The sequence below is a fragment of the Fusarium keratoplasticum genome, chromosome 5 (genome assembly GCF_025433545.1).
Source record: "Fusarium keratoplasticum isolate Fu6.1 chromosome 5, whole genome shotgun sequence".
NCBI classification, from domain to species: domain Eukaryota; kingdom Fungi; phylum Ascomycota; class Sordariomycetes; order Hypocreales; family Nectriaceae; genus Fusarium; species Fusarium keratoplasticum.
The window spans coordinates 100477-117675 of record NC_070533.1 but is presented as its reverse complement, the minus strand read 5'-3'; the positions used below and the strand labels follow the sequence as shown (position 1 = coordinate 117675).

The 17199-nt window shown below is 46.8% G+C and overlaps 3 protein-coding genes across 3 annotated transcripts; 1 reads left to right on the top strand and 2 right to left on the bottom strand.

The window, feature by feature from the left end:
* Positions 1 to 970: 970 nt before the first annotated feature.
* Positions 971 to 5421, bottom strand: NCS57_00670800 (Vegetative incompatibility protein HET-E-1; the record flags this gene model as incomplete). Its single annotated transcript, XM_053056587.1, has 3 exons — positions 971 to 2776; positions 2830 to 4794; positions 4861 to 5421. 3 exons carry the CDS (start codon positions 5419 to 5421, stop codon positions 971 to 973), a joined length of 4332 nt encoding a protein of 1443 aa, XP_052912782.1.
* A 4439-nt stretch (positions 5422 to 9860) lies between these two features.
* Positions 9861 to 11582, top strand: NCS57_00670700 (Myb-like domain-containing protein; the record flags this gene model as incomplete). The annotated part of the gene is made up of 2 exons (XM_053056586.1): positions 9861 to 10344; positions 10405 to 11582. 2 exons carry the CDS (start codon positions 9861 to 9863, stop codon positions 11580 to 11582), a joined length of 1662 nt encoding a protein of 553 aa, XP_052912781.1.
* Positions 11583 to 13823: 2241 nt separating this feature from the next.
* Positions 13824 to 15344, bottom strand: NCS57_00670600 (uncharacterized protein; the record flags this gene model as incomplete). The annotated part of the gene is made up of 2 exons (XM_053056585.1): positions 13824 to 15067; positions 15116 to 15344. 2 exons carry the CDS (start codon positions 15342 to 15344, stop codon positions 13824 to 13826), a joined length of 1473 nt encoding a protein of 490 aa, XP_052912780.1.
* Positions 15345 to 17199: the final 1855 nt, after the last annotated feature.

Here is a 17199-nt window from a genome sequence, read left to right as displayed (position 1 = left end):
CGGGTGATCTGGAGGGCATTATGCCTCGGTTCTACACCTGAGACCGTAGTCCGTAGCTTGATGCTCATAGTAGATGCTATTTCGTTTGGCCCAATAGGATATCGATGGGGTGTGATATAAGCACCCCGATGAACTGCTCCGTCCCAGGAAGGTCTGGTGCAGGTACCCGTATGCGGATGAGCAGCTGAAGTCTTCGATGGCGAGGCAGACGGGACATGGCTGGTTGGTTTATTCCTGCTCGGTTGTGGCCTCAGCAATAAGACAGCATTACAGTCGACATATGGGGACAGAAGTGCGCCTTCATACGTGGATAATTCAAGCATGTCATACAAGGACCCGAAGGCCACAATCGGTGGCCATCGGGTAATGTGGGTACAATCGATGCCGAGCCGGCCCACAACATCCGGCGCGATCAGCGGGAACCCGGCTGACGGGGTCGAGTTGGAACAACCACTCCGCTCGCCACCGAAATGGGCGCCCTGGACGGCCAGGAAACAGGAACCGTTCGACAAGCAAGATTTATTTATCCGCAGCCGTCAGCCTCTATCTCAACGCAAAATAAAACATTAACCAAACGAACAATCCATCCACAAAATGGCCGATGTTTTCCAAAGTAAAGGAAACCACAGATCACATGATTTCCGACGCTAGACTGTTCTCGATTGGTCGAGAAGGCAAGAACGTCTCAGCCCCTTCCAATATAAATTTTGTTCGGCCCCCTACGAACCCCCCCGAGTGAAAAGGAAATTAAAGAGAAAGAAATAACGTTGGCTTTTTCCTAGCACATTCGAAGCTCAGTGAATACAGGGCTGGCTGGCGAAGGTAGGAAATAGTTGCTACCCGGGCTTCCTGCTTCCAAAGCTATAGCAGCTTCGCGACATAGAATCAAACATTACCAACTACGTAGATCGCTACTGAGAACCAGAAAAGGCCTGCTTGTAACCAAAGAGATAATTATATTGCCTCCGCTCTAAGAGAACTTCATCATCAGTACACGGCCTGAGAGGCAGCCGATAGCGACCGTTGATCCCACCACCGTCGATGCAGACGCACGATATTCTGCAGGTAGCCAAAGCATCCCCTTTTCATCTTTCACAATCCATACACCGTCGGAGCTTATACCGTAACCAGAGTGGCTCGTATCTCGTGAAACAACCTCAGTCGACTGAGTATCGATGGCAGACGGTAGAGTTGTTAGATCCAAGTTCAGAAGTCCAATGTCGGTAGATAGGAGAGAGCTTGTCGTCGGATCGAAGGAAAGGTGGGTAATCACCCGGTCAATCTCGAGCGTCTGTACGCATGCGCCCGTTGCCGTATCCCATACCTTAATCGTCTTATCGTATGAGCCCGAGGCGAGCCGCTGGCCATCTGCTGAGAAGGCCACCGAGTTCACTGAATCACCATGGCCCTTGAGTGTCTGCACGTATGCGCCCGTTGCTGCATCCCAAACCTCGACTATATCATCGCACGAGCCGGAGGCGAGCCGCTGGCCATCCGCCGACAAGGCCACCGAGTACACCGAACCGCCGTGGCCCTTGAGCGTTTGCACGCACGCGCCCGTTGCTGCATCCCAGACCTTGACCGTGTGATCGATCGAGCCCGACGCGAGCCGCTGGCCATTCGCCGAGAGGGCCACCGAACACACCGAACCGCTATGGCCCTCGAGCGCCTTCATGCACGCGCCCGTTGTCGCATCCCAGACCTTGACTGTGTAGTCGCTTGAGCCCGAGGCGAGCCGCTGGCTATCCGCCGAGAAGGCCACCGAATTGACCGAACCGCTATGGCCCTCGAGTGTCTGCACGCACGCGCCCGTTGCCGCATCCCACACCTTCATCATCTTATCGCCTGAGCCCGAGGCGAGCCACTGGCCATCTGCTGAGAAGGCCACTGAGTTCACTGAATCGCTATGGCCCTCGAGTGTCTGCACGCACGCGCCCGTTGCCGCATCCCAGACCTGGACTACATTATCGCGCATGCCCGACGCGAGCCGCTCGCTATCCGCCGAGAAGGCCACCGAGTTCACCCAACCGCCGCGATAGCTCTCAAGCGTCTGCACGCACGCGCCCGTTGCTGCATCCCAGACCTTGACTGTGTGATCGAGCGAGCTCGACGCAAGCCGCTGGCCATCCGCTGCGAAGGCCACTGCGGTCACCGAACCGCCATGGCTCTCAAGCGTCTGCACGCATGCGCCCGTTGCCGCATCCCACATCTTAATCATCTTATCGCCTGAGCCCGAGGCGAGCCACTGGCCATCTGCTGAGAAGGCCACCGAGTTCACTGAATCGCCATGGCCCTTGAGCGTCTGCACGCACGTGCCCGTTGCCGCATCCCACACCTTGACCGTCTTATCGTATGAGCCCGAGGCGAGCCGCTGGCCATCCGCTGCGAAGGCCGCTGAGGTCACCCAAGCTCCATGGCCCTCGAGCGTCTGCACGCATGCGCCCGTTGCTGCATCCCAAACCTTGACAGTGTTATTATATGAGCCCGACGCGAGCCACCGGCCATCCGCTGAGAAGGCCACTGACTCCACCAAATTGCCATGGCCCTCGAGCGTCTGCAGGCATGCATTCCAGTCTGATACCACGGTCGGCTTGAGCATGATCCAGTTCGGCTCTTCTTTTTCGAAGAGCTCTCTGATTAGGCTGCGGGTGGGACTAAACACGAGTGCTGATACATAGGCCTGTATTGGAGCAATCTCGATGGCCTGCTTGTGAGAAAGAACAAAGCGGCGCGCGTCTCGAAGTAGTTCCGTCAGTTGTCGCGCTTCCTTGGTATTCTGCTAACATGTCAGACCGTCTCCAGTTTGGACATGGATTTATAATAACTCACTACTAAAGCTTCGAGCTTCTGCACTGCCATGACCCCCTCCGACATGCTGCGTAACAGACTGAGAGATTCTAACCAATAGAGATATTTCTTTTGAAGGAAGTCATGGACGATCCCTGCGTCCTGTAGGACCTTGTCGCTCATCTTCGCCTGGGATTCCGAGTTATCGAGATGGCCTACCCAGAAGACGCAGGAATATCGTATCGAAGCCAATGGGTCAGGGTCGGGCGGCGAGACCTGATCGATGGGAAATCCTGGGACGCCCAGTTTGTAAATGTCACGTTCGAGAGTCTCCGAGAGAGCCTCCAGCGACCTCGAGAAGATGCCATAGTGCTGGTGCGCGGCGCCAGAGGGTAGGACTTGGTCGGATGCCTTGTTAAGCAGGAAATCCTTGGCTGATTGATGCACAAAGTAGATGACACCTTCTCGAAGAGTCAGGAAAGAACCACAGGACCTAATGATTTGTGGCAGGTCATTGTAGTCGTCCTCCTCGAGCGACTTAACAAGAACCTTCAATTCCTCCAAGGTGATAGGTCGGTATACGACCGAAGCAATAGCCAGTATCTCCTTGCAAATGTTTGCATCATTTGAATCAGAGATTTGTTCCATCATTCGCTCGTAGAGGGGATCAAGTCCTAGTGGGAACAACTTTAACTTGGAGAGCGTATGCCGTTGTCGGACCACCTTGGAATCTGCAAGCTCTTTACAGACCAAGGCCACCCAGAGAAAGGTGCCGTCGGCATTGTCAACCAAGTGGCGTTGAACAGCATTCCTTGTTTCAGTGTTGTAATTTTTAAGGCCTGCCAGCTCTTCCACCTTGTATCCAATGTACGTGTCAACAGCCTTGGAGACCGAGTCTTTGTTCAGCTCGAGGTGCAACCTGACATTCTGCTTTGTATTATCTAGTTTCTCCTCAATGTCCTGCCAGTTGCGACTAGACACTATCCACTTGACGCGAGAAGGCTTGGTGATAAAGTCGAGAAGCTGATATCGATTCGTTTTGCATTCGTCGAGGGCATCAACGATCAGGATCGCACCATCCAAACTCGGGTCATTGAGCATGGCCGCAAGGATCTTGGATAAGGCTTCCCAGGCATTCCCGTCCTCAAAAAGCTGCTTACCCGCATGGTCGTGCTTCTTCCGAACATGCGAGATGAGCGACGGCTGTTGATCGACGAGAAGGTAGATCAGACCACGCAGCACGGCCGTCGCATTACTCAGTTGTGCCTCGGTGGCCTGGCAGAAGAAATAGGATAGGCAAGTGCCGGGCTCCTTCTCCAGCTCGTCAATGATGCCGCATAGCAGCATCGTCTTGCCCTTGCCAGGGTCGCCTTTGATCCAAAGCAGCTGGCTCTGCGGATCGTCACGCCATCGCTGGAAGTCGTCGTTGTCGAGGATCCAGCGGTACGAGTCCCTCAGCAGGCCGCCCTTCGTATCTTGGATGCGCGTCTTGTCGTCGCGAGGGTCAGTCTCGCGCAGGTCTTTCAGGCATTGCTTATCCCCATCGTCTTGGTGTCTCCTCTCCTGCTGCCGTGTTTGGTCCTGGATGGCCGAATGGATGTCTTGGAGATTCATCTCTATAGCGCTTGCGGCGTCGGTGAGTTTCCGAAGTTGCATCTTGCTCTCTTCATTATTGTATTGTTCCATGTCTCTTTGCACGGCAGCCTCGGCTTCCTGGATCTCGCTGAGCTGGCCAGCCCAGTCATCGATTTTGACCATATCCCTTCCGATGACCGCGGCCCAGTTACGGTGATAAAGGCAAACGCTCTTCATCTGATACGATAGAAGTTTCTCGTAGAGCTGCACGACGTGCTTCTCCAGCTGGACTCGCAGTGCCGCGGAAGATTGCTCGGCCTTGTTCTCGTCGAGAAGCAGGGACACCAAGTTCCAGTACCACTCCATTCTCGACAGGACGTAGGCGATGCCTTTGCGATTATCGCGTGCCTCGGTGACGGGGTTCGAAAGGATCTATCAACTGTTAGCGGGGGATCATCCACCGTTCTCTCTTCGGTTGGGAAAGCTGATCACACACACCTCTAGTCCGAGGCAGACGCCTACCCAGGCGACGGCGGCTTCTGGAGCGGCATGCACCGCCTTGTCCACTACTCCCCTCACCGCTTGCACTGCTTGCAAGCCTTCGTCGATGCCTCGCTTGATGGACGCTGCCTTCTGCGTCCGGTCCAGTCCTTCCTGGACCAACTGCTGCATATGGCGGCATCTTGTCTCTTGAGTTTTTCCTATCTCGTTTTCGGTCGGTTCGGAGGCAATAGGGCTCGAGTCGTTTCGATGAAGTCTAGCTGATAAGATCCCCTCGTACGCTTCGACCAGTTTTGGCTCGCTCGCTTTAAGCTCGTCGTAGGCTTGGTTCCAAAGTTGTTCTTGCAGACTCGGCAGCGACGAGGTTTTAGAATCTGTCGAGGTGGGCGGAGAAGGCGTTGGCTGAGATGTTGTTCGGGTTGCGGGTTCGGATGCAGGCCGAGACGGTGTCGGCGAAGGTGATGGTGACGAAGGAGCTGCGGTAGATCCTTGGGGAGCGGTCTGCCGTAGCCTTCTGACCTTGGATTTGATCCTGGATTCAAACCAGCCAGGCGCCATCTTCACTTTGAAGAGGGCACCTTGGCCTTGTTGCGCGATGTGAGGGTATCAGCGAGATGGCGTCTCCTCCGATCGATGAGTCGGGACGGCGATGGATTGCCGTCACAGATGACTTGGGGCAACAACATCTTTGCGGGATTTGCGTGAGGGGAGGCCTCAGCAGCTGAAAAGGACCCCTGTAGCCAGGCGCAGCTTGTGAGGCCAATAGGATTATTGAGTAATGGGATAGCTGCGCCAGGTTAATCGCACGGCTCTGCCGTGTTGGAAGTGGAAAGTGCAAGGCAAAGCAGGTGAGGAGAGAGGTGAGAACAGACTGGCACGATTTGACTCGGTGTGCACGGCCGGTGTCAGGTCACGCCGGGCGGGTAGCTTACCCTGGCCGTCCACAGGACGGGTTCAAGGAGGTTGTGCCAAAGAAGGAGCACTAGTTCCTTATCGACTTCCTCTAATCGGTATTGCCTCCCCAGCTATTCGAGAATGAGCATAGCGGCCGCCAGTAGCATGGCAGTTGCCAGTCGTAAATGCGGGTTCACCCGTTATCTCGGCGGCGATGTCCGCAATTAGGCTAAAATAAAAGACCTTTAAGAAATAAATAAGATATTAAGTTAATACTAAAGGGTAAAAAAGATTAAATTATAAAAAAGAGGGGTTATAATAATAAAAAAGGGAAAATAAGTAATTAATAAATAAATATAAATATATAAGTAATACTAAAATTATTAAAAAATAATAATTAAGAAAAATTAATTAAATTAGGTATTTAATATTATAATATTTATAATAAGCCTAGGCATAAAATAAGGACTTATTAAGTAATAATTAAGATATTTAGAGAAAAATATAATAAATAATTTTAAATAATTAAATAGTTTTAGTAATCTTAAGGGCTAAAAGTAAGATAAGGTAGGCTTTTTATAATAAAATATAAATTAGGTATAATTTTAATTTTAAGGCCCTTATAAGGATTAGGTATAATTTATATTTTATTATAATAATAAGAGATAGGGATTTTATATAAGAATTAAAAGGTAGTTAATAATATAAAGGGAATAAAGAGATAATAATAAAAGAATAAATATATAAAAGGTTAAGAATATTAATATAACTAGGTATTTAGTATTTTAATATATATAATAAGCCTAGCTATTATATAAGGACCTATTAGGTAATAATTAAGATATCTAGGGAAAAGTATAATAAATAGTTTTAATTAATTAAATAAGCTATAATATTTTTATTATAATTTCTATAAAAGAGGTTAAAAAAAGTATATTACTTATTTATTTATATTACTTACTTATTAAATCTATTATAGATTTTTATATTAAGGTTATTTTAATTATATTAAAAAGTATATTAATAAGTATTAGCTATATTATTTTAATTACTTAATTAAGAGTCTTTATAAAAAATTAATATAATTTCCTTAATATATTATTTATTAATTAATTAAGTATTAATTAATTAATTAATTAGTTATAATTTTTATTAATTATAATTAAATCTCTTTTTATAAAAATAATAAAAATATAATTTTTTAAGATTTTAAATTCTTTAAGTAATTAAAAATTATAATTAAAAGGTTAATATTAAAAAAAAGAATTATTATATAAAGAGGATTTTAATTTTTTTAATTAATTAAAATATAAGTTATTTATTATAAATAGAGCTAGCTTTAATATATTATTAAAGGTATTAATAATTATATAAATAAATCTTATTAATTTAAGCTTATTAAGACTTCTAGCCTTAGGTATAAAGCTTTTATTATTAAAATTACTAAAATATAAATTAAAATACTTTAATTTTTATTTTAAGTAATATAAAGTTAAGTTATAATAATAATATAATATAAACTTATAAAAAGAAATATTAATAAGCTTATTATAATAATTATATATTTTCTTAAAAAAATAAACCTAGTTATACTAGGTTAATATTAATAAAAGGTTTTAAACATAGTCTAAGTAAGGGGTATATATTATATTTAATAATACTATATATATATAATAAGTATCTTAGTTAAGTAAATATTTTAAAAATTTTAATTTTTTTTATAAAAATTATAATAAAGATATAATAAACTATTTAATTAATTAAAATTACTTATTATATTTTTCCCTAGATATTTTAATTATTACTTAATAAGTCTTTATATAATACCTAGGCTTATTATAAATATTATAATATTAAATACCTAATTATATTAACCTCCCTTAATTATTATTTTATAATAATTTAATTATTACTTATATATTAATATCTATTTAATTAATTACTTACCTTTTTTCCTTTATTATTATAACCCCTCTTTTTTATAGCTAGGTTTTTTTTATCCTTTAGTATTAATTAAATATCTTATTTACCTCCTAAAGGTCTTTATTCTTAATAATTAATAAAATAACTTAATATATAATTACTTTTATCCCTTTCTTAAGAGACCTTAGGGCTTTAAGGATTAATTCTAGGGAGCTATTTTAATACCTTTTAATTTATCTTTTAAGGTATTTAAATTAAGATTAAGCCTTAAGTATAATCTTTAAGGTCTTTAAGGCCTAAGAGGTTATTTAATTAAATACCTCCTTAATTAATATTAATATTTATAGCTATATATTAAGCTTTAAGATTATATTTTTTAGGCTAAAAAAAATAAAATTAGCTCTTTTAAAAGCCCTTTTAATATTTCTTTTTATTATAATAATTTTATATATTATATAAAAGATTAAAAAAAACTTAGTCTTTAAAATATAAATAATAAAATATTTAATTAAATATTTTATTTCTTAATTATAAGCCTTTTTTAATATATTAAAATACTTAATATTAAGAGGCTAAAATAAATAAAATAAATATAATAATATATAAAGCTAAATAATTTTTTTTTTATAATATCTCTTAAATTTAATAAATTAATATCTTTTATAATTATTAAGAATTAAGAAATAATAAAAATTAATTAATTAATTAATTATATATTAATTAAAATACTTAAGCTATTTAAGATTAATCTTATTATTAATTTAGCTATTTTAGGTTATTATAATAGCTTAATTATCTAAGAGGTTATTATTTTAATATTAATTAATAAAATAATATTAGCTTATATTAATAATAAATAATTAAATTATTTAGCCTTTTATATTAATTACTTAAATAATTATAATCTATTTATAATTATTAAGTTATATTAATTTTAGCTTTAAATACCTTTTTAAGTTTATTATCTCAGTGTTGCGGTCTTCCCCGCCGGGTTTGGCGCCACCCGCCATGCCCCACTTGGCGCCCTCGCCGCTTTGTGCCCCTCTGTAAAACTCAACTCCAACCTCCATCGTCCTTGTCATTTTCCCTCCCTTCTAAATTTTTCTTCATCTCACCCCATCCCTTCTCCCCATCGCATCTCTCCTTGTTCAGGGCTGCGGACGAGCGTCTAACATCCTCAGACGCCCCTTGGGTCCTACGGGCTCGCGCTGCCCCAAACCGGTCAATCATGCCTGTCGGAACCCGCCCAGTGCACTTTCTCTCGCAATTACGACCGCTTCAACGGTGTCAAGATCAACCATTCCACGACGCCTCGACAAAGAACTTTCTGCTCGATGCCTCTACTACAAGTCTCAAGTATTGCGATTAACCTCTATCTCTGCTAGTAATTCAGTATGGAAAACCTGCTCGACGACTGTCAGCCAGCTATGCCGAAACCCTTCGAACCTCTCCGGTTGTTCACGCGGAGACCTCGTGAACGAGTCCGCCTTGGAGGCCTCTTGGTTTCACTGATCCCGAGGACATTGAGCGGATGCGCATCCTTGAAGAGCTGAACACTGCGCCCGCCGTCAGGTAAGCCGACAACACCACGACATGCAGCTGCCTTGCCCGATGCGTTGTGGGAGTGGCGAAGGTGTACGACGTATCTGTAACCCACCTGCTGATCATCCCACGTCAATGACGGCAAGGCTCATCGGAGCTGCTCCCTTTGGGAAAGTGCCTCGTCCCGATGGCGCTGCTCGGTCTTGGCGGATTCCCCTGAAGTCCATTCATGATACAGGCGAGAACGTCGTGTCCGCCCGAAACCCTGATATGATGACCAAGCCAAGCACGTGCTGCGCGATTTTTCAAGTAGGAAATTGCCGATTGAACGAATACGATCTCCTGGCGCCCTCCTTTCGAGCCATGCAACGTTTGGCTGGACCTCAAACACCTGTTCCAGGAGAGAATTGTACGGGACTTGAGCAATCCCTCCTGTGGCAGTGGGGGGAGGTTACAAGGAGAGTTGCTGCGCATGCGGCATGACGCGTCACGACGGAGATGACGATGGGGTAGTCATGCAGGTTTCTCAGGATTGGGAAAGGTCGAGAGAAGGTGGTCTCGAAGTTGCTAGACTGAATGTCATGGGTTGAGCGGGAATCCCCGACCCATAGGATTGTGGTCTGAGGCGTGACACCTCCATGAAGCATAAAAGGGAGGTCATTGTTGCCATGAAATTCAGAGGCCTCACTCCTGTTGTTGTTTTTTTCCTCACCGAAGTTTCCTCGCCTCTTATCATCACATTTTTGTTCTGTGTCAAGCCAATTGCTCATTCCATGGATTCCATCACGATGCCTGTGATCAGTATGGATGATGTGAACTTCTTCCAGCCACAAAAGGCGCGGACTGTGCCCCGTTCATCATCTCCTATCCGACACGGCAACACAAAATCCGGAGATTCGCTCTCAGCGCAAACCAACCGGCGGTTTGGGATCGACTACCGCAACGGTCGTAGTATTTCTCCTGGCGACAGGGACGAAGTGGAGGACGAATTACCTCCTGCTGATCAGCTACGACTGGTTTCTTCTAGTCCAGACACGTCGATGGACGGGGCAGGGCCTAGACCATCAACATCGAGGATCTCTGCCAGTTCTACGACGAGTCAAAACCGCCAAAGCACCCCAGGTAAGCAGCAACAATCCGCTCCTTCCGAGGATACCAGACAGGCTCGCTCACACTAAATAGATGATCCAATCGTCATTGAAGATGATAGTGATAGCGACGACGATAATGTCAAAGGCAACTCTACCTCAGCTGTCACTTTATCTCGCAGTACTACGTCCAGCGAGCTCACAACCAGCGCTGATGTCTCAAGAGAAAACATGGGTGTTGAATTATCCACCCCAAGCAACTTGAGCATGGTGCTATCATCGCTGAGTGGACACATTCCACCTGAACAGACTGCAACACTCCACGAAGATTCCTCTGAGGAATCACAAGACGATGCTTCTCCTATCCACGGAGCACAAAGCTTGCTTTCGTCTCCATCTGGGCATGGAGAGCCATCGTCTCCTCCCACTGAAATGAGCCAATGCGCAACGGAGGAAGCATTCCAAGCCGAATTGCTGTCCGAAAACCAAGACTTGACAATTTCGGACCGAGATGAGGCTTTGACATCTGCCACGGACAATCAAGTTTCCAATGTCTCCGTCAACTCTGTCAACTCCGTCGAGATGGAGGTTTGCCAAGAGAAGGACCTCAGAACGGAGAGCAGCCACATCAGCGACGAAGACGAAAGCGATGACGAAGATCCCCAACCGCCGGTGAAGAGACGCCGGACGAGACTTAGCTCCTCGGCTTTGGTCTCTACGTCTCCGACGAGATCGTGCTCGTCGCCGCGGTTTCGGCTTAGACGACGTCGCCAGACCCCGCAGTCACGTGGATCGTCTTGTGGTACCGTGCCCACTGACAACCGCCCCACCGCTGAGCCTCAATGTCCATCACGTCGTGACGTCGCGTCGGTACCATTCACCGATGCCTCTGATGACCTGGAACAGATGACGCACGCAGAATTCAAGGAATTTTCCTTCCAAGGCGTTGCGAAGTGCATTACAATTGGTGGGGAGAGAATGTTCCATTTGGAGTTTTCGCTTCCTGGTGTCTTGGGAGACGTTAGTCTGCCGATGAGCGCGATTGATCATGGATCGCCGAATTCGGGTTCAGGTCCTAATCAGAGGAGGAGAGTGTCGAAGATATCATATCCTGGATCGAGGTCACCTGGCGATAAGTGGACGCCGGAGGAGGATGAGATGGTACGCAGCATGAAACGCGATGGCCGCTCCTGGGCTCAGATACATAGCGCCCTTCCACATCGTTCCAAGGGTACGATCCAAGTTCGGTACTCGACTAAACTCAGGGGTTGACCCGGTGAAGTACAGCAGCTGAGGTTAGCAACATGTTAGAAGTTATTGATGTGGTAGAGTACTTGCATACAAAAAGAAATATAACCCTGTTTTAGAATCTAGCCTGAATTTCGCCGACATTGGCGTGGAATAATTGCGAGTCGTAGCTTTCCTAGAGCCTCCATGCGTAGGAGTTCGCTAATCGCACACATGACGGCGATCGTCCAGGTCCAGGCTCAGATGAATGGGCAAGGGACGGGCCGCTCGGCCGGGGATCCAGCGGCCAAATAACAACCCAAGGGTTCCGCAACCCAGGTGTATCAGCAGTCCCAGCCCAATTCAAGTATCGTAAAAATTACAGTCAGATCAACCAGCGGAGGAGAGGCAGAATGTGGGGCTTTTAGGAGATTCCAACCGGCTTAGGGCTATAAATAGCCTAGCGTACTTGTCCCTATGAGGTTAGTCCTGGCGGCCGGAATAAAGTCGGCATCCTTTCTTGGTTGACCCAATGAAATCGACAGATGCCATTGTTACCTCCTTGATCTCCAGAGCAATCATTGGTCAGACGTGGATTGAGACAGGGGTGCCTTCCAAACAACAAGCCAACGATTCTGTTCACCATTCGCCCAATAGTGCCCGTCAGTTACGGTTTGGCAGGCAAGGAGAGCCGTCAATTATACCAGCAGGTTGTGAGAGTATTTGGGGAAATACAGCAAAAAATCTCCTTTCACCCTAGAAAACTCCAGACCCTCGGCCACGAAATGATAGATCAACAAGTTATCGAAATCCGTCCGTCACTCGACCCTTGATGCCAACTTCCCTCGTGCAATGTCTGCTTCTAAAACCAAGAATGATACATGTCCTTGCAGAAAGCGTAAGATATTCGATTGCTTCAGGCTGGAGCAACAAGCGGAGTCAAGGTCCAGTTGGAGAGAGCGAGTAGTGACCATCAAGGCTGTGGCAAAGATGATCTGCCAGAAAAAGACGGAGCCCGGCTCGGTTGTTCATATGAATTCAGGGCAATTTCTGAATGATGGCTGGGTTGTCGGCTCTCTGGAGGCCGATACCCTACTATCGAATTGATCATGAACAGGATGCCATGTGGCCAAATCAAGTTTGGGAGGTTTCCGGTAGTCGAAAGCGCAATCGCTGTCGCAAAGGTTGCGATAACAGCAACACCGATACCCATGGAATGGATGACCATGTGCCAAGGGGCCTGGTTCGATGATTTCCCGGATGGAATAGCGTAAAGAGTGTAGGCGGTGACCAATACGGTTGCAACTTGAGACGTGAGTGGTATCACGTACACAACTTCGACAGGAACCGAATCTCCACGAACGAGTACGAAGACGAAGATCAAAACGACTTCAACACATTCAAGGATTGCCGTGCATGCCCACCACTCTTCCCATCCAACCGCCCTCGCGAAGACATGGATAATCGCAGCGATCTAAATCATCATCTCAGAATAACAATGCTGCAACCCAAAGACTTCAACTCACCTGAGTCGTGGCAATTCCCCATAAAGAAACTGCGACCAAGAGTTTGTGCGCAGATCTGGCAAGAACGCACGGTAGCTTGATCCTTTCACTGTTTTCCAGGGAAAACAGGATCAAGACTGCCACTTCCAGTACGCCCCAAATTACGAGCAAGCCTTTCAAGTATTTCTCCCGCCACCATGATGCATTAAACTTGACGCCGATGAAAAGACAGACACAAGATATCGAAATGGCGGACAGAAGGTAGGTGTCACCTCTCTGGTATGTAGTAAGGCCGTCCATGTTGTTAGAAACGAATATGGTAGTAGGGAATATGAATCGCAGCTGGCGGGGAGGGACGACAAAGGGCTACACCAGGTCCTATTTATGCTTGCAACCCGAGGCCGTAGCAAGAACATGGCTCCACCTCACCATACAGCGCGTGATTAATGAAACAAAAGGGCCAACACCAAGATGGTTGCGTGCCTCCACTCCATCTGGGTTGCCAATCTCAGGGGTTGGGGGGATCATGACCGACTGCGCACGAACGCCGTGGTCTCCCGACAGCAGAGCCACGCCCACATGCTCAAGTGGACCGATTTACAACATGAACACACGAGTCCTTTGTTGAGACATCCAAAATTATGCTGCCGAGGTTGTCATTAGGGGAATACAGAGTAATGAGTGTGGTATTGCTTAACCTTCGTGACAACGGACTGAATACGGTAAGGACTGACAAGCGCCTCCTCGACGGTAGGATCGACCTCTGGTCCGTCGTCTCATCCTAATCACGCTGATTCTTACGACCATCCTTCAACGCTACTTTCTTGGCCTTCTTTTCCCGGAGGAGATTATCCGCCCATTGGCCGCAGTTCTTTATTGCCGCAGCCGGGCAACGCCTGTGTCGCAAAAGGTACGACATGATCTCCGCCGGGCTGAACTCGGACTCCGGTACCATTGCAGCAAATTCCTTCGCTTGTCTCTCCACCTCTCCGTCGCAACCCTCCGGTTGACTATCCTCTGCAACATCCCTTCCATGTTGTCCAAACATGAAGCGGTATATCTCCCTGGCGATACTTCTATCAGCAAGCTGGAATTCGACCTTGAAGTCAACTCGGCCAGGCCGTGTCAATGCCTCATCTAACTTTTTGGGATGATTGGTTGTCATGATGAGAACTCGATCTTCCTGAGACGCAACCCCATCGAGGACGTTGAGAAGGCCTGAGAGAGTCACCCCTCTCCTTCGCAAACTCGAGTCTGTGTCGCTGTCTGAACACTCTGCGTCAGGGTCCCTAGAGCAGGCGGCACCTGCTGCGTCAATGTCCTCTAACAAGACGACGCATCTGTCTGGAAGCCCAGCAAACAGGTCCTTCAGCATTTGATCATTCGTGCTGGGAATGCTAATGACATAGATATCCATGTTCAATTCACCTGCAATTGACAAGCTAAAGCTCGACTTTCCGGTTCCAGGCGGGCCATGTAAGAGATATCCTTGTTTGTAGGACATGGAGTGTTCAGAGTACCAGCGTCTGGTTTCAGGGTCGAGAAAATCTCGAAGCTCTCTGATGAGAGACCCCTTCTGCTTTTCATCGAGAATAACTGTCGAAAGAGGTCGAGCAATCACTGCTTTCTCCTTCCTCCAGCAATTCTCGCGGTGCCCATGGATGGTCGTCTTGTTCTTTGATTCTCTGAGGTATTCAAGTCGACAGTCTTCCAATAGATCTTTCACGATCCTCGAAGATCGTCCCACACAGGTGATGGAGATCTGCTCCTCTTTATGGAAGCCAACATCCACCTGTGTGGTCTGGTAGAAAAGCAAGTTGTTCTTGTACCAGAACGAAAAGGAACCTTCCCAAGGGGCGTATCTGAGGGCCTTTTTGTTGCGGGTGTCATGGCTTTCATGGGCCTTTTGCTTCGTTCGGACTTTGGCGAGAAGGGAACGCGCGGTATTATCCAATCCACGAGACGAGATCCAGGTTTGTATCATGTCGTGCGTTTCGTCCGAGTATTTAATGTAGATTGTTGATGCTTTAGGAGGTTAGCCTGGGATCTGCGGGTTTGATTTCGACGACTAACTGCAATGTTCAATGAACCAATCTCTCAATTGGAACACATATGGTTTCAAGAACGCAACCAATGCAAAGATGCACACCACGTGAGTGTAGCCAGTCAGGTTGCCACTGAGGATCTGACTGGCAGCACTGGTGATGTTTGTGAAACCAGGAAGAAAGAGGTCCAAGACAGACATCTGTTGGGACAGTGCCTCTTGGATGAGAGGAGGGCTGATGTTGCTGAGAAGCGTCATGACGAACAAGTTTGAGAGTGAAGGATTGCAAAGTGGTGAGTCTTTGGAATTGATGTGTTGAACGAGAGAGAAACAAGCACCATCCCAGGGGGAACATCGGCATTCTTATTCCTTTCAGAGTTCCCTCAATTGATCAGCCGAGATGGAAACAGGCAGCGGAGTCAACAGCGCAAATGTGAGTGCAGGCCGCATCAAGAACGGCCGTGTTCTGTAGGTATGCAGCCAAGCGTGCTCATTGCAAGACACTCTGCAAGAGCAATCAGCCTGCGAGCCACATGCAATTCCCTATCCGATTTAGTCCCGCATCAGTCTCAGCCGAAAACGCCGCGTATATCGCAATCACATCCAGTTGGATGATCTTGCATGCGAACCCATGATGAACTCCAGATGGGGATGTGCGCTCTTACTAGCCACCGGAAGGAAGGGAACTGTTGGTACCAGGGTTTTGAATCTTTGGCCCCCAAAGTGGATTTGACAACAGCGCTCTGTTGTCTCACCCCCAGTGCGTCGACTCCCCGCAATAAGCCTCCAATCAATGAAGAGGAAGCCGATGAACAATCTACCAGTCATAATAATGGCGATCATAAAACCAACGAAGCACGAAGACGGAGAAGAAGGTGGCGATCGTTCGGGTAAGGAGGAGGCTGCTAGGGATTAACAAGCCTAAGAATAGTTAAGGCTGGTGAATCCAAGTGCCTCTATGATCTTGGACCTGTGGCCCAGGATATCAAACGCCGTCAAAAACGGAACAAACCTCGACTGTAAGCTGACGTATCCAGGAGTTGTCACAGACTCGACAACTCTCGTATTTTCATGGAGTAAGCCTGTCGACGCGTTATCCTGTAAACAAGTGGTTGCCCGCGCACAACGAATTGGTGCACACCCGAAAGCTGAGACCAATTACCCTGCCACTATTCCAGCAAGGCTGCTCCCAGAATTGTGATTCTGGATCTGCTCCCAGATACGGTAGGTGACTTCGGTACATGGGTAGTTACCGACGCGTAATGGCAGGGGTGCTCACAGATGTGTGATTCCCGGGTTGCTCACAAATACGTGATTGCAGGGGTGGTCGCAAAAGTGTGATCGGCGATCGCCGCCCTGTGGCACCAAAGTGCTCAAAAAACCATATTGTCCTCAGGCATCAATTTGTATTCTACCCCACTCACGATGTCAGGATCTTATTGTCACCGTATCGTCACAGTTGGTGGCCGTTTCAACGCCGCTTTCATCTTGTATCTGAGACTTACTATGCTCCCTTAGAACCCTCAACCCATCCCTTCCTCTCAACACCAAATAGAATATCATTCAGAACCTCCTTGCAACCAAAGATGCAGCCTTACTGCTTCCCGTCTCGCTCCTCAGGGTTTCGGACAGAACCGTGTTATAACATAGGTGAAGGAGGCTCTGTCATTTTTGTGTACCAGGGCAATAGATTCGTCATGGTTTTGACTGGCATAGCTTCTGGGATGCTCCCGCAGTGTCAGCATATTGGTATCTCTGAAATGATTTCCACCTACCTCAACTGCCCACGTGCTCGTTCACATGACAGAGGCTCCGCAACTCGGGGAGTTCATTCGATTTTTCCTTTGCCTTTGCAATCGGTGCAAATACCACCATTTTTCATGCCCTCGCCATTGCAAGCTTCGCATTCCATCGTGCTCAGTGAATTGACGGCCGCAGGTAGTAAATAAAGACCTCAAAGATGGTTGCGGCAACACGTTGCGTGACGGGGTACATGTTAGGTTTAAATGCGAGCCGTCGCCGTGTGTCGGGCAGCAGTTTCGGCCCGAGCCACTCCGCTGTGGGGCTATTTCTGCCATTGGTAAACCTGTTAGCCGCCCATAATTTAACACGC